This window comes from Armigeres subalbatus, chromosome 3 (genome assembly GCF_024139115.2).
Source record: "Armigeres subalbatus isolate Guangzhou_Male chromosome 3, GZ_Asu_2, whole genome shotgun sequence".
Lineage (NCBI taxonomy): Eukaryota > Metazoa > Arthropoda > Insecta > Diptera > Culicidae > Armigeres > Armigeres subalbatus.
In genome coordinates, this window is record NC_085141.1 from 101973249 (window position 1) to 101995922 (window position 22674).

General features: G+C 39.7%; 3 protein-coding genes across 3 annotated transcripts; 2 read left to right on the forward strand and 1 right to left on the reverse strand.

The window, feature by feature from the left end:
• Positions 1 to 1949: 1949 nt before the first annotated feature.
• On the forward strand, positions 1950 to 3430 carry LOC134219590 (uncharacterized). Its single transcript, XM_062698360.1, has 2 exons — positions 1950 to 2591; positions 2663 to 3430. Exons 1-2 carry the CDS (start codon positions 2219 to 2221, stop codon positions 3196 to 3198), a joined length of 909 nt encoding a protein of 302 aa, XP_062554344.1. The 5' UTR covers positions 1950 to 2218; the 3' UTR covers positions 3199 to 3430.
• Positions 3431 to 14326: 10896 nt separating this feature from the next.
• Positions 14327 to 16739, reverse strand: LOC134220285 (uncharacterized). Its single transcript, XM_062699298.1, has 5 exons — positions 16339 to 16739; positions 15896 to 16282; positions 14834 to 15830; positions 14523 to 14773; positions 14327 to 14452 (listed from the first exon to the last, which is right to left on the reverse strand). Exons 1-5 carry the CDS (start codon positions 16411 to 16413, stop codon positions 14441 to 14443), a joined length of 1722 nt encoding a protein of 573 aa, XP_062555282.1. The 5' UTR covers positions 16414 to 16739; the 3' UTR covers positions 14327 to 14440.
• Positions 16740 to 18848: 2109 nt separating this feature from the next.
• Positions 18849 to 21423, forward strand: LOC134219288 (uncharacterized). The gene is made up of 5 exons (XM_062698013.1): positions 18849 to 19034; positions 19088 to 19436; positions 19720 to 19824; positions 20223 to 20684; positions 21079 to 21423. Exons 1-5 carry the CDS (start codon positions 18936 to 18938, stop codon positions 21204 to 21206), a joined length of 1143 nt encoding a protein of 380 aa, XP_062553997.1. The 5' UTR covers positions 18849 to 18935; the 3' UTR covers positions 21207 to 21423.
• The last annotated feature ends 1251 nt before the right edge of the window (positions 21424 to 22674 follow it).

The window sequence follows — 22674 nt, forward strand, 5'->3', positions numbered from 1 at the left end:
TTTTTCAAGGGAAAACACGAAAACACAAATATTTTTTAGAAGAATAATAGTTTTATAGATCATTTGTATATCTCGTCTCGTGGTAATATGGGTGTCTATCAATCGAGATTTATGATTTGATCCAAAAATCAATATTTGACGCCATTTTGGAATGCAAGATTGGAATTCCTGCAAGAATGACCAAAATTCAAGTTTGAAGCAGTTTCGTAGTGATCTCAACAATGAAACCATGCAATATGGCAATTAACTTTGATTGAACTAAAAATAATGATCCCATTGAATTCCACCACTTAATTGTATCCTGACAGATACGTATTTCGACCTCAACAGTAAGGCCGTCTTCAGTGTCTTGTACTTGACTCGACAAGACACTGAAGACGGCCTTACTGTTGAGGTCGAAATACGTATCTGTCAGGATACAATTAAGTGGTGGAATTCAATGGGATTGTTTAAACTCGTCTTATGACAGGTGAAAACATTCCACTAAAAAGCTCAAAATAATTTTCTTATAAAAATAATGGCTATTTCGTGGGGATCTCAGCAATAAAACCATGCAATATGGGCGTCCATCAATCGAGATCGATGAATTGAATTCGAAAATCGATGTTTGACGCCATTTTGGAATCCAAGATGGACGACCAAAATCCAAGGTAATTTTTGTGGACGTGCAATATACAAAGGTTCAACAACTACCGCAGATTTGCTCGTTCAGTCGCAAAAATCACGGGTGCTTTATATTATATTTACGCAATCCCGAAAATATATTTTTAAATTTTCAAAAAATTGATTGTTTGAAATCAAAATGTTAATGTTTTTATTCCATACGAGTGAATGAAAAGTGAACAGTTCGTTTAAATACATTATATCCTTTTGAAGTTTCAATTATTGAATGGATGTTGGCTACACGTTCGCCATATAGGCGGACGGTCATGGGTTCAATTCCCAGCTCCCTCACCATTATTCGTCCATTCATTGAAGACGTGCTTAGCTGATATGATAGTGCTATGGGGGACGCCCATCCAATGCTTGACCATCAATCAGTAGCTGCCAACTATGACCCTCCTCAGATGTAGCTTACAAACAACGGCAATTACACAATGGACTACACCCAGGTTTTTTTTTCACACGGTTTGGTTTTGGTTTGGTTTTGACACCTTCAGTGTCAATGAAGCAATGAGTTAACCCCACCAAAAAATTCACAAAAAATCAAAGAAAATTCAGGGGGTATTTGAAAAGCTGTAAAAGTTCTGATTAACCGTGAAATTAATGAATTCCAACCGCGTAAAAAAAAACCTGGGTGTATTGGACTGGACTGTGGCAGCGTAAGCAGGAGCGATGTTTACTTCTATCCTTCCGAAAAAGTATAAGAGAATCAATCAGCACGATGACAGCTGACGGAGATACATACTGTAGATAATCGAGTCTAAAACTCCGGGTAATCAAGTCCAACCTGTAAAACATTATGAGTCTCCGGACCTTCTACAAAAAAATTATTTTTAGAGCGAACATATAGCTTTTACGTAACTTTGTACGAGAAAGGCAAACAAATTGACATTGAGAATTAAAATTTTACTGTCTTGAAAAATCTAATCATGCGAAGGTCAACATTTTGATAGTCTTGTAGAACATAAAAAATGTAACCAAACCCCCTTTCGACACTTCTGTCCCGAGAAATCTCCCCTTGTTAACAAACTGCAGTCACTGCATTGCATCTCTCCCATCAGCATCTGGCATCGGTGGACGTTGCACCAGGTGCAGGTCGGTTTTGGACTTTGCGTATCGCAATTGCAAACTTCCTACACAGCAGACCGCATCCAGTAGCGGTGCGTGGCGCAGCCTCGCTTTTGGGGTTGGAGTCCTCCCCCTTCTGCCAACTTAGTCAACCTCGGCCATGGTGTGATAAGTTTTTGGTTTAGTTTTTCCCTTGCGATATAAAAGACCTTGCACATATTACCACTGCATTCATTTATCAATCACAAAGCACTGCAAGTGCAAGTGCAGTGGTCGGTGGCGTGTTGTGAGACGGTTACGCGTGGTGTTGTTGGTGTTCGAGTTGCATAAAACGAGACTAAATAATAAGGAGGAAGAAAGTGGCGCTCGGTAGGCAGGACGGTGAAGTGTGGTGCTCAGATTCAGTTGGTTTCATCGACATTTCCCGCTTTAAGCCGGACGACGAACTTGTTGCGGTTAGTTGAGTGTCAATTAGGCGCGAAAGGAAATGAAAACAATTTTGTGCTTAATTGGGCTGATGGCTGTGGTTCTTGACCTGGCTAAAGCCGAACCCGAACCAGTTACTCCGGATACACGGAAGGCACGAAATCCATCCAGTGGGCCTACGAGTTATAATTCAATCATTGGACCTGATAGTGAAACCTTAAGCAAGCTGCAGAATCAGGTTGCACCTTCGGTGCAAATTCCGCTGAAGCCATTAGGGATACCTGGAAAAACCTCAGAAGTTCCGACCGCGTATACTTTGACCTCTAATCAACCATCAAACTCACACCAGGCGACTCTTACCGCGCAGAACATTGCTGGGCAGTATTATGTCGCGATGACACCGCAAGCAACCGGAAATCAATTATTGTCTCCAGGTAAACCAACAACCCAAAACATATCACTTCCACCGTCCTAATTGTATTTTATCTTTCCCCATTTATTTCAGCGACCACTCCGCTGATTATGCAATACATCAACCCACAGGGACAACCCACCGGAGGTCTTCAGTATATTCAGCTGCTGCGTCCAGTGATGTACCCTTACGGCGCCCAGTACGTCCAACCGTCCTACGTCCAACAACACTCGCAGCCATCGAGCACCCACGGCCAGTACCACCAGCAGCATCTGCACCACCCACATTCCCTGTCCCATTACTCCAGCCCCGTCCAGCACTCGTCCCCAGTGTCCTCCTCACCCACTATGCCAACCACGACCCAATCAAACTTCGTTCCCTTCCAGCCCTCTTCGCTTCAGCAATACGCCACAGCAGCCACCGCCGCCACTCACCACCATCATCATCTAGCCGCGCCAGTAGCCTATCCTAGCCCAGTGGCTCAGTACTCCAGTCCTGTACTGTCCTACTATCCACCGCGGATCTCCCTGATCAATGGCCCCGGTGATATGAATCTCAACACCAACGAGTACATTCCGTCGCCAGGGGACCCGGTGTACATCAAAGGGGTGAAATCCATTCGAGCCTAGGAAGGAATTTGACCCGAATATTCATGATAATGGTACTGATCTCCCTGTAAGCACTTACCATTTCCGAGCGTCTCGATTGCACCATGAGATTTCGTTGATTATTTATAGCCTATTTAACATGTTACCTAGTTGTAATGAATCGACCAAACATCCTGCTTAGTTCTTGTACTAACCAGACCAAAATGAGATAATAAATTTCTATTCAAGAGTGCTTGTAAAAGAAGTCCTGGAAACTGAAATAGATGTTTCATCAATTATGGAAGAACTCCCTATTTGTAGGGGAAGAGGTTCGGTAGAGGGCACCCTTTTGTCTTTTGTCTATAATTTTGGCTCTAGTTGATCTTATGCCGACATTTGCATACCAATGGAAAGCTAGACGAATAACCCTACTAGTGGTGAAGAAATTATATTAATTTCGTCTATTTTATTGACAAATTCGCAAATTTGACATTTTTTGACATTTCAATTTTGTGGTTCGGTTTTGCCTTGAAAATTTGACTAAAAAGAAAAAATGAAAACCACCTAAATTTAATGAAAAGTAATAATTTATTTATTTTAATAGCCTGGAGGCACTAAAAAAACTCAGATCAATCCACCTAGCAGGGATGATGCCTTTCTCGTGCATTAGGGAGGATATTGAAAACAATCACATAAGAAAGGTCTAAAATTGCACTTTAAGAAAAGAGATTTAATTTTTCCATCGATTTACGTCCATTGCATTCATTTCATTTCATTTATTTAGTTAACATCTAAACAGATAACACTGAATCAACAATTTGACGCCACAATGCACGGTTCGAGGCCGCATCTCTCCATCCTCGGATACGCCCCATGCTCGCCAAGTCGTTCTGCACCTGGTCTGCCCATCTCGCTCGCTGCGCTCCACGCCGTCTCGTACCTGCCGGATCGGAAGCGAACACCATCTTTGCAGGTTGCTGTCCGGCATTCTTGCAACATGTCCTGCCCATCGTACCCTTCCGGCTTTAGCTACCTTCTGGATACTGGGTTCGCCGTAGAGTTGGGCGAGCTCATGGTTCATTCTTCGCCGCCACACACCGTCTTCTTGCACACCGCCAAAGATGGTCCTAAGCACCCGTCTCTCGAATACTGACGAATTCCTCGACCACCTCGAAGATATCCCCGTCTATCGTAACACTGCTTCCCAGGCGGGCCCTGTCGCGCTCGGTTCCGCCCACAAGCATGTACTTTGTCTTTGACGTATTCACCACCAGTCCAACTTTTGTTGCTTCACGTTTCAGGCGGGTGTACAGTTCTGCCACCTTTGCAAATGTTCGGCCGACAAAGTCCATGTCATCCGCGAAGCAAATAAATTGACTGGATCTGTTGAAAATCGTACCCCGGCTGTTACACCCGGCTCTACGCATGACACCTTCTAGCGCAATGTTGAACAACAGGCACGAAAGTCCATCACCTTGTCTTAGTCCCCGGCGCGATTCGAACGAACTGGAGTGTTCGCCCGAAATCTTCACACAGTTTTGCACACCATCCACCGTTGCTTTGATCAGTCTGGTAAGCTTCCCAGGGAAGCTGTTCTCGTCCATAATTTTCCATAGCTCTACGCGGTCTATACTGTCGTATGCCGCCTTGAAATCAACGAACAGATGGTGCGTTGGGACCTGGTATTCCCGGCATTTTTGAAGGATTTGCCGTACAGTAAAGATCTGGTCCGTTGTCGAGCGGCCGTCAACGAAGCCGGCTTGATAACTTCCCACGAACTCGTTCACTAATGGTGACAGACGACGGAAGATGATCTGGGATATCACTTTGTAGGCGGCATTAAGGATGGTGATCGCTCGAAAGTTCTCACACTCCAGTTTGTCGCCTTTCTTGTAGATGGGGCATATAACCCCTTCCTTCCACTCCTCCGGTAGCTGTTCGGTTTCCCAGATTCTGACTATTAGTTTGTGCAGGCAAGTGGCCAGCTTTTCCGGGCCCATCTTGATGAGCTCAGCTCCGATACCATCCTTACCAGCTGCTTTAGGGAAGATCCTTTAATTACGTAACGCAAAAATTGGGCATTTTCAACCCCCCTCCCCCCTATGCCACACTTTTTGTATGAAGCATCTAAAAATTATGTATGCGTCGTCACACTTCGCCCAACCCCTCCCTCCTCTAAGCGTTACGTAATTTGTGGACGCTCCCTTATTGGTCTTTAGCTGTTGAATGGCATCCTTAACTTCCCTCAAGGTGGGGGCTGGTTGGCTTCCATCGTCCGCTGAACTGACGTAGTCATCTCCTCCGCTGCCTTGACTTTCACTGCCTGTACTCTCAGCGCCATTCAGATGTTCCTCGTAGTGCTGCTTCCACCTTTCGATCACCACACGTTCGTCCGTCAAGATGCTCCCATCCTTATCCCGGCACATTTCGGCTCGCGGCACGAAGCCTTTGCGGGATGCGTTGAGCTTCTGATAGAACTTGCGTGTATCTTGAGAAAGGCACAGCTGTTCCATCTCCTCGCACTCCGCTTCTTCCAGGCGGCGTTTCTTCTCCTGAAAAAGGCGGGTCTGCTGTCTCCGCTTCCGTCTATAACGTTCCACGTTCTGCCGGTACCTTGCTGCAGCGCGACCGCCCGCGCTGCGTCCTTCTCCTCCAGAATCTGTCTGCACTCTTCGTCGAACCAATCGTTCCGTCGACTTCGACCCATATACCCGACGTTGTTCTCCGCTGCGTCGTTAATGGCTGCTGTAACTGTACTCCAGCAGTCCTCAAGAGGGGCCCCATCGAGCTCACCCTCTTCCGGCAACGCTGCCTCGAGATGCTGCGCGTATGCAGTGGCGACATCAGGTTGCTTCAGTCGCTCTAGGTCGTACCGCGGCGGTCGTCGGTACCGAACATTGTTGATGACGGATAGTTTTGGGCGCAGTTTAACCATCACCAGATAGTGGTCAGAGTCGATGTTATCGCCACGATATGTCCTGACGTCGATAATGTCGGAGAAGTGCCGTCCATCAATCAGAACGTGGTCGATTTGTGATTCTGTCTGCAGTGGTGATCTCCAGGTGTACCGATACGGGAGGCTGTGTTGTAAGTAGGTGCTACGAATGGCCATATTCTTGGAGGCGGCGAAATCAATTAGTCGTAGGCCGTTTTCGTTCGTCAGCCGGTGAGCGCTGAACTTTCCAATAGTCGGTCTAAACTCCTCCTCTTGGCCAACCTGAGCGTTCAAATCTCCTATGATGATTTTGACGTCGTGGCTTGGGCAGCTGTCGTACTCACGTTCCAGCTGCGCGTAGAAAGCGTCCTTATCATCATCAGTGCTTCCGGAGTGTGGGCTATGGACGTTGATTATGCTGAAGTTGAAGAACCGGCCTTTGATCCTCAGCCTGCACATTCTCTCATTGATCGGCCACCAACCGATCACGCGCCTTTTGCATATCGCCCATCACTATTAATGCTGTTTCCAGCTCATGTGTGTTGTCGCAGCTCTGGTAGATGGTATAATTACCTCTAAACGTTCGCATCATTGATTCCTTCCAATAAACCTCCTGAAGCGCTACGATGCCAAATCCACGGTCCTTGCGCACATCGGTGAGTATGCGTGTGCACCGGATGAAGTTGAGAGATTTGCAGTTCCACGAACCGAGTTTCCAATCGCTAGTCCCTTTTCGTCGCAGTGGTCTTCGCCGATGGTTCCGGTCCGCACTCTCTTGTTGATTGTTCGTTGCTTATGATTTTTTAAAGGCTGGCTTGCAGGGCCTGACACCAAACCCCCTAAATTTCCGGAGGACCATTCCTCCTTATTTCCGGTGAACCATGGTGCACAGTTTCACTTAGAGTCCCTCGCTTGCACTCGGACGATGATCAGCCGCCCCTAACATGGAGAACAGACGCTGTTGTGAGCCGATCCTGACATGGAGAACAGACGCTCAATAAGATTTGCACCTCCGGAGAGGAGCCAACCCCCCCCCTTCCCTGTCAGCATACGACCATAGTTCCCACCGGGGTTGGTTACCCGATCTTCCCTAAGGTTGCTCGTATCCCGGCCTGCACCGCGGGGACGTAGGGATAGGAGTTGCTGGGTAAGAGGCTAAGGACCGCGAGATGGGGTCTATTTTATTCCTTCAGGTACGCGAAGTACCAATGGTACGCTTTACCCAGCATTTGCCGTGCCATGCATTCATTTATATGGTTGTATGACATTCGCCAGAAAGTCATTTGCCAGAAGGCCTTTTGCCAGAATGGACCATTCCCCAGGAAGCCATTCGCCAGAATGTACCATTCCCCAGGATTAAGGCAAAAATGGCGGATGTGATCCTTTCTTTCAAATAGGTGTTTGCCCGGATTAAGGCAATGGTGGGTGTGATCCCTTCTTCAAAATAGGTGCTTACCCGGATTAAAGTAATGGTAGATGTGACTCCTTCTTTAAAAATAGGCATTTGCCCAGATCAACACAATGGTTGACGTAATTCCTTCTTTAAAAGTAGGCGCTTGCCCAGATTATGGCAATGGTGTATGTGAACCCTTCTTTTAAAATAGGCGATTGCCAAAATTAAAACAATGGTGAATATGATCCCTTCTACAAAAGAAGACGCTTGTCCGAATTAAGGCAATGGTTAATCTGATACCTTCTTTGAAATTAGGTGCTTGCCCCGATTAAGGCAATGGTTGGTGTGAACCCTTCTTTAAAAATAGGTGTTTGCCAGGATTAAGGCAATGGTAGATATGATCCCTTCTTCAAAAGAAGGCGCTTTTCCGGATAAGGGTAATTGTGCATGTAATTCATTCTTTAAAAGAAGGCGCTTGCTCGGATTAAGGCAATGGTGGATGTGGTCCCTTTTTTAAAAGTAGGCGTTTGCCACAAATGAAGGAATGGTGGATGTGATTCCTGCTTTAAAAGTAGGCGCTTGTCCAAATTAAAGCAAAAGTGGATGTGATCCCTTCTTTGAAAATAGGCGTTTGTCAAAAATGAAGCAATGCACTATGGTCCAGGATACAGATTTACGCGGAAAGATGAATTTTACGCCAGAACTATATTTTTTAGAAAAAACTGTTGTTTTACAAAATTGTTCGAAATAGTAAGGCCATCATTATGGTGCAACCAAAAAATAGGGTGGCTCTAATAGTGCAATGGTGGATATGATCCATTTCTTAAAAAAAAGGTGCTTGCTCCGATTAAGGCAAGGATAGATGTTATCCCGGTGTCCTCCTTAGCCTAGCGATAAGATGCTCGGCTATAAAGCAAGACCATGCTGAGGGTGACTGGGTTCAATTCCCGATGCCGCTCTAGGCAATTTTCGGTTTGGAAATTGACTGGACTTCCCTGGGAATAAAAGTATCATCGTGTTAGCCTCGTGATATACGAATGCAAAAATGGTAACTTGACTTAGAAACTTCACGGTTAATAATTGTGGAAGTACTAAATGAACACTGAGCAGTGAGGCGGTTATGTCCCAGTGGGGATGTAATGCCAATGAAGAAGAAGATGTTATCCCTTCTTTAAACGTAGGTGGTTGCCCGTGTCCGTGTTTGAATATGTCAGTTGTGGATATGATTCCTTCTTTAGAAATAGTCATTTTGCATAGACGTGTAGATATAACTTCTTCAATGAAAGCAAATGGCGTCTAGTATGACTTAAAATGATATTATCCAATTGTAGATATGATTTAATTTTGAAATGAAGTCTGCGTGTGGAATGAAACGAGGAAATATGATATCCATTCGTAAACAGTGATTGTATGACATTTGCCAGAAAACCATTTGCCAGAACAATTTTTGCCAGAAACCCATTTGCCAGAATGGACCATATGCCAGAAAGCCATTCCCCAGAATAGACCATTTGCCAGAATGTAATTTGCTAGAATGTACCATTCTCCAGAAACAGTAAAACTGGAAATTCCAATTATTATTGATGGCTGAAGAATAGAAAAAAAATATAAAGAAGGTAATTTTGCATTATTTGGTGGATTTGGCATTATTCTGTGATGAAGGGATTTGCGATATAATTAATTTTCATAAAAGGGATTATTCAACATATTAGACAATTTTCTGAAAGATGAATACTATTTATCAAAAAAAATCATATTTATCTAATATGTACCAAACAACCTGTTTACGGTTGTATGACATTCGCCAGAAAGCCATTCGCCAGAATGCACCATTTCCCAGAATTTATCATCGCCTATTTGCCATGGGCGCGTTTGCCCAGTATGCGCAATAATTCTTAACGCCATGAACTTTGACATAATTATGAACAGCGTCAAAAAGATATAATAAGGGAAATTTTTTTTATAATTTTGCTCTGTTGTTGTTTAATAGTTGTTTTCTACTGAGAAATATAACACCGCACCGGTCGATAATAGATTTTTTTCCTTTATTTATCTAGGTAAGTGAATTAAACCATAATATACTTGAAAATACTTAATCTGTACATAAGACGTATGCATACATAAGCTGAGCATAGCAGCTTGCCCGGATTAAGGCAAAAATGGCGGATGTGATCCTTTCTTTCAAATCGGTGTTTGGCCAGATTAAGGCAATGGTGGGTGTGACTCCTTCTTTAAAAATAGGCGCTTGCCCGGATTAACGCAATGGTTGATGTAATTCCTTCTTTAAAAGTAGGCGCTTGCCTGGATTATGGCAATGGTGGGTTGACATCAAGGAAGGAGCGCCCAACAATGCTCTGGTTCCCACAAGTTCCTATCTCACGCTTCCACGGGTCGTCCGATGACAAAAGACCGCCAGCTAAGGGTTGTGTACTTAGCTGGTAGTGCAGCCTGGGCACTGTTGTCCTTCTGACATCAGCTAGAGTGAGAAGGTACGCCTCGAGCGTCTGTTCACCAGGAGGTGCGGCTCAAACAGCGTCTGCCTGGTACCCAGCGGCTGATCAACGAAATGCTGTATCGCGTCAGCTATACCTAAGGTGGCAGCCCCACCAGCGCGATGTAGGTAACGCGACCCCGGTAAGGTAGCTTACTGAAGCCTCTCATATACCACGAAAAATGGAGATAGAAGAAAAAGAGAACGTTATTTTTGGCAACCGACCCGGCAACGAAATAAGGACTATGATTGGAAATTCGGTACCTGGAATGTCAGGACCCTAAATGAACCTGGACGAGTGAGCCTTCTGGCTCGCGAACTGCAGAAGGTTGGAGTGAACGTGGCCGCTATTCAAGAAGTCCGATGGCCCAGATCCGGAGAACGTGAATTCCGAGCCATGGACCCCACGACCAACACTGCATTCAAGTATAACATCTATCACAGCGGCCCTCCTTAGCCGTGTGGTAAGACGCGCGGCTACAAAGCAAGACCATGCTGAGGGTGGCTGGGTTCGATTCCCGGTCTCGACTTCCCTAGGCATAAAAGTATCATCGTGTTAGCCTCATGATATACGAATGCAAAAATGGTAACTTAGCTTAGAAACCTCGTAGTTAATAACTGTGGAAGTGCTTAATGAACACTAAGCTGCGATGCGGCAATGTCCCAGTGTGGGGATGTAATGCCAAGAAGCAGAAGAAGAAGAAGATCTATCACAGCGGCGGCGGAAAAGCAGAGCATGGAGTTGGTTTCGTAGTGATGGGCAAGCAGATGAGGGGGTGATGCGGTGGAAACCCATTAGCAAACGAATCCGTGTGTTAAGGATACGGGGCAAATTCTTCAATTACAGCCTAATCATCTTCTACGCACCGACAAACGATAAATCCGACGACGTGAAGGACACGTTTCATGAATGTCTTGATAAGGCCTATGGAGCCTATGGAGAGTTCCCAAAGCATGACGTGGAAATTGTTATCAGAGACGCAAACGCTCAGGTCGGTAGAGAGGACTTTTTCCGTCCCATAATCGGTAGGGAGAGCCTTCACTCCGCTACCAATGACAACGGCCTACGTCTAATAAATTTCGCTGCTGCCAGAGGGATGGCCATCAGTAGCACCTACTTTGCACGAAAGAATATCCGAAAGCACACCTGGAGACACCCAAATGGTGAAACTTGCAACCAGATAGACCATGTTCTGGTGGATGGGGGCCATTTCTCGGATGTTGTCGATGTGCGGACATTCAGAGGTATGAAAATTGACTCTGATCACTACCTCGTTGTCAGTAAAATTCGATCACGGTTGTCAACTGTATCGAACGAAAGATCACAGCGAACGATGCGTTACAATATCCAGCGATTGTCGGCGGAAGGAGTATCGGCGTACCGCCAGAAGGTCGACGAACGGATAAGTGCAATCAACGTTAGTGACAACATCAACGATCTATGGGAGTCGATCCATGGAGCGGTGAGCACAGCAGCACGAGAAGTGGTAGGCACTGCACAGAGGCGACCCAGAACGGGTTGAATCGATGTGAAGTGTCAGAGAGTGACAGACGAGAAGAACGTTGCCAGAAGCCGAATGTTGGTGCCGGGTACCCGATCGAATAGAGATAGCAAGAGCAGCCGAAAAACGAACAAGTTATTAGTGAGGCGCAGGAAAAAATGGAGCAGGCCGATATGCGGAGATTTTATGAGTCTGTCAATGGCGTGTGGAGAAAAACAGCGCCATCTTCCGTCATGTGCAACGACCAACAAGGGAATTTGCTGACAGATGAAACCGAAGTGACTGCCAGGTGGAAGCAACACTTCGAGACTTGGTTGAATAGTGGAAGTGACGGTGCATCGGTGAACAGAATAAATATTGGCGACGATGGACAAGCTGTGGAGTCACCTACACTAGATGAGGTTAAACAAGCTGTTAAAAAGCTGACAAACAATAAGGTCGCGGGAAAGGACCAGCTCCCGGCTGAACTTCTCAAACATGGCAGAGAGCAGCTTTATGAAGTTCTGCACCATATTATGTCGAAAATATGAGTAGACGAGGAAATGCCTGCTAGCTGGTTGGACGGCCTCATTTGTCCTCTCTTTACGAAAGGGCATAGGCTGGAGGCGCCAATTACCGCGGAATAGCCCTCCTCAATTCGGCGTACACAATTATGCCCCGTATTATGTTCAAAGGATTGCGACCGCTTGAAGAGTCCTTCGTCGGCGAATACCAAGCAGGTTTTCGTGAGGGCCGATCAACGACGGATCAAATGTTTACCCTGAGACAAATCCTTGATAAATTCCGGGAGTACAACTTGCAGACACATCATCTGTTCATTGATTTCAAGGCGGCGTACGATTCAGTGAAACGGAATGAATTATGGCAAATTATGCTTGAACATGGTTTTCCGGCGAAACTGATACGGCTGATTCGTATAACGTTGGACGGATCGAAATCAAGTGTAATGGTTGCGGATGAAATATCGACGTCATTTGTTTCCTTAAGCAGGGTGATGCACTTTCGAATCTACTGTTTGAGCGCTATCGAGGGAGCGATTAGGAGAGCTGGCGTGCAAAGAAGCGGTACCATTATCACGCTCCTGGGTTTTGAGGACGATATCGATATTATCGGAATTTATCGCCGTGCCGTGGAAGAGGCTTTTGTGGCTTTTAAGAGGGAGACAGCGAGGATTGGACTCACGATCAATACCAGCAAAACGAAGTATATGGTCGCTGGCAATCAACGTTAGTTCATTAGTGGTGGTGGTAGCGAAATGGTGCTGGATGGTGAAAAATTTGGAGTGGTGGAAGAATTTGTGTATCTTGGAACATTAGTGACGTGCGATAATGATGTTACCCGTGAGGTGAAAAGGCGTATTGCTACTGCAAATAGGGCTTATTACGGACTTCTTAACCAGCTTAAGACCCGTAGTCTGCAAACGAAAACAAAACTCGCGCTGTATACTACTCTGATTCTTCCGGTGGCTCTATACGGCCATGAAACATGGACGTTGAAGGAGGCTGATCGGAGAGCTTTCAGAGTGTTTGAGCGTAAGGTGCTGAGGACAATAGTCAGCAGTAAACAGGAGAACGGTATCTGACGGCGTCGCATGAATCACGAATTGTACCAGGTGTATAAAGGGCTGGATACCCGAGCAAAGGCGGATAACAACTTGATAACTAGTTGATAATATATTGTGTTATCAGTGTTATCATTTTGATATTTTGTTATCATTTCTCTTAAATATTGATAACAAAATAATAACATAATTCGTGATCAATATTTTTGTAGCATTAAAAAAAATTCAATAGATAATACACAGTGTGTCTGGGGTCAAGGGTAATCTGAAGGTCGGATAGCAAAATCGTTTATACATTCCATCTATTCTAGAAGCATGTTAAGTAGTTGAAGCAGTTACCCATTCTCACTCCCTTTTCACCCATTATCATCCCAGACGTCGGTACCTTCTGATTTTTCTTAGATTTTTTTGTGAGGTCAACTCAACGTTTCAATAAATCCAAAGAATTAAGCAAAAACAAATCGGTAAAAACTACCCAAGTGTAATACTAAATGAATTAAATGCGTATTAAATACTATTCATAAAAATTAACATTTCCAAATATAGAATAAGTTTAAGCTAAGATGAAACCAATATACCTTTTATAGATTATAATGCTGGTAAATTGAATGAAACTATTTTTCATGTTGATTATATTGATTGAGATTTTATTTCAGTTGACTTGAGTGTTTGGTTTACACATCGATATATAATTAGTATTACAGTTATTTTGCTTAACTACGGCATTGACACAAAGTCGAATATCCTTGCAAACCTTTTTAAATACATTTGATCGCTTTCCTCATATATGTACATATTCGCGCTTATCTTTGTTGCCAATAAATTCACTCCTACAATATAAATTTTGTCTTGTCTGTCAGTTAATATTTGTTCTATGCGTAAAAGCTATCTCCAATTTTAACAAAGGAATCATCATAGCATAATGTTTCACATGCTTTTCTGGTACAATATTGAACATTCTCAAAACAGACTTTAGCATGGTAACTAAACTCCTTCTCATCAATATTTTGATCAACAATTAGATTATCAGGTAATTCATAACGTAGTCTATTGTCAAACATTAACTTGGATGTTGATTTTGTATGCCATAATTTGTCATGCCAGGATTTGATTTTTGTGTTGACGAATAGTGACTTGTCTTGACAAATACGATTGAAAATGTATTTGTTAGTTATTTGGATAACAGGATGATTGTTTCCTGTCCTAAATCCTTGAATCATTCCGTTTCCGTTTTCGTAGGGATATAGCGATGAGTTCCATAATGCTCCGAAATTGCGGGCGCAATCAGCCAAATGTGTTAAAACGTGCACGTTAAATAACATGTTTTCTTCTCCAAATAGCTTTTCAAATGTACAAACGAATCGTCTTAGTTGTTTCTCAACTTTATCGACAGTTGTCGGTGTCAAGTGAATATCTAATAGTTGAAAAATAGAAGTTGAGAGTAACATGAATATGTCTAAATATTTTTGTGGCAGAATCCCTACTGTACAAGGATAAAAATAATGAAACAACATGCTTTCCCAATCACTGGCCTTATTTTTCTTCATGTCTTCAATTTTCCCGGGATAACGAGGAAAAGAACTAGGAACGCGAATATTCAATAAGCGAGTCTCCACTTCCTTCAACTTTTGACCAATGTAAAACGGTTTAGAATGATTGGTCGATGCTGTGAATAGTTCCCACATTTGTCGGACCACACCAAGAAGTACTGCATGCATGTAGTCAGGTGGAAATCCTATAGCAACGACACATTATATGTATTGAATTTCATTATAAGTAATCATGTTAAAATTACCTGTAATAATATCAAAATGGGGAATCGACAGAAACACCGAAAGGCCTTTGATACCATTAATTGGAATTCCCGTGTTGTGAGCTTCTATCATTAACCGTCTTGTATCATCATGATTTCTGCATTGTGACTTCTTAAAGGGATACCGTTGTTGATTGCCGTGTATTATTTTTCCTTCATGTAGACACAACGAACAACCAAACTTTCCATTAAATTGCGTCGAGTTTTGAAGCTTTGGCCTTGCTACAGAATCCAAACAGTTTTGAACGACAACAATTTTATACGATTCGGACCCTATCATGATTCCATCGCCCAACTTAATAACTTCTTCACAAAACTCCTTGAAGAATAATGGTATGTTTGGCTCACCTTTGCTCAGCCATATTCCAGCGAGTAATAGGTTATTTTTATCGAAGCGAATGCGTGGTGGCAGATTATTGATCGTGACAAATATAGGATAACATGGTTTATTGATGCTCCAGCGATATGCAGCTGCACCATCAGTATTAACTGATAGGGTAATCAGTTTATCAGGGATTTTGGAGTTAATATTTTTAACGACTCGCCCATTGTTAATATCACTAACCAATTCCTGACGAACCATACTTTCATAGTCTAGAATATCTTTCTGATATTTAATCATCGTCTCTTTTATCTGCTGCTCAATGGAGATAGCCATGAAAAAGTCAAAGTTTTTACCTCCACATTCGGGTATAGAACAAACGGTATCATGATTTGGAGCAGAATTCCCTACACCAGATTGGCATTCCATGCAATAATAAACACGATGGTGATTGTAAGGATTGGGAAACATAGCAGAGAAGGTCTCGTAGCTTTCTGCACAGATTTTAGAGCCAGCCATGATATTAAGCATTTTCAGCAAATCTACCAACGCACTTTGAGTCAGGTGATGCCTAATATAATAATTTAGTATCATCAAATGCACCTCTCCTAAGGTTACAGCTGAGTCGAATTTAAATTTGTTGTTCTCAGGAAAAATCTAAAATTGTAAATTTTATCACATATTAAAAAAGTTATAATATTCAAATAGGTAGTACATCATACCATTTTGCGTACATCGAACCAGTCATTTACGTCTTCATCAGAACAACGAAATTGTTCCGATTTATTATTGTCCTCATCATTTGATGATGAGCTTGCATCTGAAGAATCGGATAAATTGCTCTGTCCGCTATCCCTACTGTATTCGTTGTTTCCGTAATATGAAGTCGATGGCTTTCCGGATTTCAAAGTACGTTCAGATGATACATTGTCCCCTTCGATTATTGGAGTGATCATCGGTAGTATAGGATGCTCAGCATGAACAAGAAATGATGTAGAGGGTGCTTCGGAACCAACCAAAGGAGGTTTTTCCATGTCTGGTGTGGGTATCTTAGGATTGGCTTCGACAGCGTCAATTTGTGATTTAGTCACTACAGTCCGTTTTCTTCTCTATAAAACAAAACAAAAATAAATAAAAATGTAAAGCACCTTCTTAATTTGATTACCTTATGGCCATATTTGGCATGGAAAAATTCTTTTGCGGTGTAATAATGCCGTTTATTTCTTATTCGAGTATCCATAATTCTATCCGAAAACTTGAACCAACAATTAAACCATCTATTTTACTTCTGCAAACAGCGTTACCCGGTTTTTGTGAAGAATTTACTGAACTCCAGCTTTTGCTAGAATACGTGCGTATGTTATAAAAATTCACCTCGAGCAGATAGCAGGACTATTGAAAATAAAACAATTGTAAAAATATCCGATCCGCCTAATTGTAGATTGTGGCAGAATATCATTGACCATTTATTTCTGCAATTCCATATGAGTCCACTGCACCGTTTATTTAAATTAAGAGAAATGTTGAAGGAAAATATTCCTTTACGACTTACGCCCAGCAAGAGCTTAAAATGTATACCATATATTAGAGTCCTATAAGAAGAGTACCGCCAAGTTCCACGTTTGACAGGTCTCCTGCTCGTTTGGAACGCGCATTTGTATGAATCTGACAGCTGACTCAAATTTTGACATTTGACGGCACTGTTATTATAGTCACTGTACCATATATGAGTGAGAATATTTCTGGATCAACATTAGAAAACATGATACATAACATTGTTCGTAAACATCAACTTTTCTTTCAAACATTTTGGTGAAAGTTTACTACATGGAACACTTTTTAACTTACTTATATGTTACGTGAATTTAACATTTGGACATTATGAGCTTGAAATAGAAGAGCATTCTTAAGATTTATTGGCAACTAATAGGTCCTTTTCAATATTATCAATTCAGTAGAAAACCGAAATGACCGACTAGCGAAGATGGATTTTTCTCACAATCCATACGTCAAACCTAATTTCGGATGTGGTGCGCTGTATAGCGTATCACCAAATGAAAATAGCGCACCACTTCCGAAGTAAGGTTTAGCGTACGGATTGTGAGAAACATCCAACTTCGCTAGTCGCCCATTTCGGTTTTCTACTGAATTGATAATATCAACTCTAGAAATCCGTCACCAGCTTAGAACTAGAGATGCTCGGTTTCCAAGAATAAAATAAATCGATTTTTATCAATTAGAAAATTAATTTGATTAAATTAAAATAAAATTTAATAAAAATAAAATTAAAATAAAACTAAAATTAAATTAAAATTAAATTAAAATTAAATTAAAATTAAATTAAAATTAAATTAAAATTAAATTAAAATTAAATTAAAATTAAATTAAAATTAAATTTAAATTAAATTAAAATTAAATTAAAATTAAATTAAAATTAAATTAAAATTAAATTAAAATTAAATTAAAATTAAATTAAAATTAAATTAAAATTAAATTAAAATTAAATTAAAATTAAATTAAATTAAAATTAAATTAAAATTAAATTAAAATTAAATTAAAATTAAATTAAAATTAAATTAAAATTAAATTAAAATTAAATTAAAATTAAATTAAAATTAAATTAAAATTAAATTAAAATTAAATTAAAATTAAATTAAAATTAAATTAAAATTAAATTAAAATTAAATTAAAATTAAATTAAAATTAAATTAAAATTAAATTAAAATTAAATTAAAATTAAATTAAAATTAAATTAAAATTAAATTAAAATTAAATTAAAATTAAATTAAAATTAAATTAAAATTAAATTAAAATTAAATTAAAATTAAATTAAAATTAAATTAAAATTAAATTAAAATTAAATTAAAATTAAATTAAAATTAAATTAAAATTAAATTAAAATTAAATTAAAATTAAATTAAAATTAAATTAAAATTAAATTAAAATTAAATTAAAATTAAATTAAAATTAAATTAAAATTAAATTAAAATTAAATTAAAATTAAATTAAAATTAAATTAAAATTAAATTAAAATTAAATTAAAATTAAATTAAAATTAAATTAAAATTAAATTAAAATTAAATTAAAATTAAATTAAAATTAAATTAAAATTAAATTAAAATTAAATTAAAATTAAATTAAAATTAAATTAAAATTAAATTAAAATTAAATTAAAATTAAATTAAAATTAAATTAAAATTAAATTAAAATTAAATTAAAATTAAATTAAAATTAAATTAAAATTAAATTAAAATTAAATTAAAATTAAATTAAAATTAAATTAAAATTAAATTAAAATTAAATTAAAATTAAATTAAAATTAAATTAAAATTAAATTAAAATTAAATTAAAATTAAATTAAAATTAAATTAAAATTAAATTAAAATTAAATTAAAATTAAATTAAAATTAAATTAAAATTAAATTAAAATTAAATTAAAATTAAATTAAAATTAAATTAAAATTAAATTAAAATTAAATTAAAATTAAATTAAAATTAAATTAAAATTAAATTAAAATTAAATTAAAATTAAATTAAAATTAAATTAAAATTAAATTAAAATTAAATTAAAATTAAATCAAAAGCTAATCGATAAAATAATAATCGATTATTCAAATAATCGACGAAGTTGGTTATTCGATAAATAGTACATCCCTAATATTTATCTCACCGTATGTTGCTGTCAAAACGAAAATTAACGCGAAGTGTGCGCGGTGCGGTATTTGATCTAATGAAAATTTATAATTCGAATTAAAACGTAAAATGGCCCGTAAAAGAACAACAGCAGCTAAAAAGCGTGTTTTGCGCAGTGCGACGAACAAAAATATACAGTTTTTAGTTGATAAACTTCCGGAATTAAAGGTAAAAAGTAAATATCAACACAACATAACCTAATTTATAAATATTTTTTTCAGAAACCGGATGCGACTGCTGCGAGCATTCATCCCAAGAAAAAAGTTAAATTCGTCCAATCATCGTCAATCGACCTCGAAGATGACACCACAATTCACACACATACACTTCCAAATAAAATCAATAACATCAGTTCTGCTGGTTCAGATACCGACAGTGATCAAGGTTGGAACGGCTCTCCAGCGCTTCCATCATCGAAGCCGTTGATCCGGACGTATCGCCGGAGGATCACGATTGATCAGCTGATGGAAGATTGGGAAATCGATGACCAGGGCAATTTGGATGGGGATGATATGAGGACTGATTTGCAAGAACTCCCGGTATCAACTAGGGAGGATTTCGGAACTGTTGGTAAGTTATTTCTGTTTCGTTTATGTGATAAAGACTTTATCTTTGTTTACGAAAGCAGATAAGGGGTCGTACACATATTACGTAAACATTTTTTCTGGTTTTTTAACCCCTCCTTCCCCGTGTAAGATTCTTTTCATACAAAAGATTTTTTATTTATATGGTGCGTAAGAAAATGACGGACTCCCCTCCCCCCATAAGTGCTTACGTAATATATGTACGGCCGTACGGTCGTTTTGAAAATTTGATATTGAATTAAAGTTGATATCTCAATTCAATTTCATAGGCTGTACATGCGGAAAGGCAGAAGAGGCTGAAAAGTACAAAAAACTGTACGAATCTTTGCGGAAGGCAGTCCTTGAAAATAAACAGATTGAAGGAACGCATAACGGTAAAGTTTATTATTATAATATATTCACAGATATGGATATGGATCCATTGATTACGTAACGCAAAAAATGGCCATTTTCAATACCCCTCCCCTGTATGTCAAACTTCTTGTATGAAGAGTCTGAAATTATATGGATCGTCACAGTTCAAGCTAAACCCCTTCCCCTCTAAACGTTACGTAATTTATGGATGTTCCCTATATATTGCGGCTCTGGAAGAAACTATAATTGGGAGATTTTTTGCAAATTACATTTTCCCAAAAATATTTTGTGACTACAAGATGCATTGTTATTAAAATTAGCACAATGAATTTTAAACAATCCTGTCTTCGTCCAGATTTTATTGTCATCATTTTTCTTCTCATTTCAATATTATTAATCACAATGACCTACATTTCAGATTCGGGAACACAGGTGCAAGACGAGAAGCACACAACACTTATTAAGGATAATGCCAAATTGACGGCGCAGAATGCCAAACTGCAAGAGGCGTTAACTTCTAAGTTGTTGCCGCAACCCGAAGTTCCATTCAAAGATGTTGATGGTGACTTCTTGGACGCTGATACAATTCGCCAACTTTCCGTGGAAGCTGATACTGATTATCTCTTCGTCAAATTCCTCATGATGCGACTTTGGCCAGAGGGATTTGTGGGGCGTTCGGTTACGGGCCGCCCGTCCAACAATCCCTCCGGTCGATCGAAATTGGCTAAAACAGCTCCGAATGAAAATGCTACACATCAAACTGAATCCAACGGGATTGAAAATTTCACTGAAAAGACGCCAAATACCATCGATAATTTTGGCGAAAAAACGCAAACCTCTAAACGCCCACTTGAGAAGGAAAAAGTGGAATTTGTCTTATGTAAGTATCAAGTTGATGACTCCGACTAGTTCTAAATAGGGTATCCAGCTTTCCACGCTCGCTAATGGCGGCTTGTCGTTGTGAAAAAATCAATCGGTCACTGTACTTTTTGACACTAGCTGGAGGAAAACTCACTAGCGAAAGGGCCTTTTTCCCTTCCTCTCATTCAGAAACGCCAGCTATCTTTCCTCCAGCTAGTGTCAAAAAGTACAGTGATCGATTGATTTTTTCACACCGACAAGCCGCCATTACCGAGCGTGGAAAGCTGGATAATAATATCATCTCACGGTTTTTGTTAATTGTTGCCGGCCTTTGCCAAATGCCGTTGACCTTTCAAAATAATCAAATGGTTAAGGTATGATTGCAATAACATTATTCTTCTTCCTATTTTCAGCTTGCATCTATAATCGTCGCCTCTTCTTGCGTGATGATGGTTACACAGCACAGGTTCATTCCAAAGCAGGAACATCACTGATGACTCGAGTGATTGCGAATTCGGTACGCAAAGGAGCTAAACAATGATATATTTTAATTGATATGCATTTGAGGCGGTACAATGCCTTTTTAATATGTAATTTGCAGTGATTGTTTTTTTATTAGTCAGTAAGTCATCTGATTCTTGTTTTCGGTAAATTCATATGAGTTTATTTTATGATAAAATGAGTTTATTAAATGATAAAATCAAAAAAGACATAATTTTGAGATAAATTTGGCATAATAAAGCAGTTTAAATAATCAAGTGAATCATATTTTATTGAAGTTATCACAATGAATACCAGAATGCAAGTAGATAACTTATTTGGTTATCAAACTAATGAAAAAAGTTTAGTTATCTTCTCAAAACTATTATAACAAAATGATAACAAAATGTGTTGTCTACATGTGTAACATAATGTATTATCAATATGATATCAATGATAACTGAATCAATTATTAATTTGATATTGAGGGAATAAAAATATGTTATCAATTTTGTTATGTTGGCTGTTAATTCGGCCTGGTTGATAACTAATTCGGTTATCAAAACACTTGATAACCAGATAACAAAATATGTTATCCACTTGATATCCGCTTGTGCTCGGGATATTATTAAGCTTATACAACACGGCAGACTACGGTGGGCTGGTCACGTTGTTCGTATGCCGGAAGAACGTCAAGCGAAGATAATATTTAGTAGAGAACCCGGAAGAGGCCGCAGGCTTCGTGGAAGGCCGCGTACACGATGGCTTTTTGCAGTTGAAGAGGACCTGGGGGCGCTCAATGTTCAGGGCGATTGGAAGCGATTGGCCCAGGATCGAGTCCAGTGGAGAAGGATACTTCATTCGGCGTAGGTTCATCGAAGAGCTGTAGCCCATCAAGTAAGTAAGTAAGTATGTGATCCCTTTTTTAAATAAAGGCGCTTGCCGGGATTAAGGCAATGGTGGATGTGAGCCCTTCTTTAAAAATAGGCGTTTGCCAGGATTAAGGCAATTGTGGATATGATCCCTTCTTCAAAAGAAGGCGCTTTTCCGGATAAGGGCAATGGTGTATGTAATTCATTCTTTAAAAGAAGGCGCTTGCTCGGATTAAGGCAATGGTGGATGTGATCCCTTCTTTGAAAATAGGCGTTTGTCAGAAATGAAGCAATGGTGGATATGATCCATTTCTTTAAAAGAAGGTGCTTGTCCTTATGAAGGCAAGGATAGATGTTATCCCAGTGTCCTCCTTAGCCTAGCGGTAAGATGCGCGGCTATAAAGCAAGACTATGCTGCGGGTGGCTGGGTTCGATTTCCGGTGCCGGTATAGGAAATTTTCGGTTTAGAAATTGTCTCGACTTCCCTGGGCATAAAAGTATGATCGTGCTAGACATGACTTAGAATCCTCACGGTTAATAATGTCCCAGTGAGGATGTAATGCCAATGAAGAAAAAGAAGAAGAAGAAGATGTTATCCCTTCTTTAAAAGTAGGTGGTTGCCCGTGTCCGTGTTCAATTATGTCAATTGTGGATATT

Coding starts and splice junctions, on each gene's coding strand:
- LOC134219590 (XM_062698360.1), top strand. CDS start 2,219: ATGAAAACAATTTTGTGCTTAATTGGGCTGATGGCTGTGGTTCTTGAC. Junction 2,592..2,662: donor AAATCAATTATTGTCTCCAG/GTAAACCAACAA, acceptor CATTTATTTCAG/CGACCACTCCGCTGATTATG.
- LOC134220285 (XM_062699298.1), bottom strand. CDS start 16,413: ATGGATACTCGAATAAGAAATAAACGGCATTATTACACCGCAAAAGAA. Junction 15,831..15,895: donor GGTTCGATGTACGCAAAATG/GTATGATGTACT, acceptor TTACAATTTTAG/ATTTTTCCTGAGAACAACAA. Junction 14,774..14,833: donor CCATTTTGATATTATTACAG/GTAATTTTAACA, acceptor TCGTTGCTATAG/GATTTCCACCTGACTACATG.
- LOC134219288 (XM_062698013.1), top strand. CDS start 18,936: ATGGCCCGTAAAAGAACAACAGCAGCTAAAAAGCGTGTTTTGCGCAGT. Junction 19,437..19,719: donor GGAGGATTTCGGAACTGTTG/GTAAGTTATTTC, acceptor TCAATTTCATAG/GCTGTACATGCGGAAAGGCA. Junction 19,825..20,222: donor GATTGAAGGAACGCATAACG/GTAAAGTTTATT, acceptor CCTACATTTCAG/ATTCGGGAACACAGGTGCAA.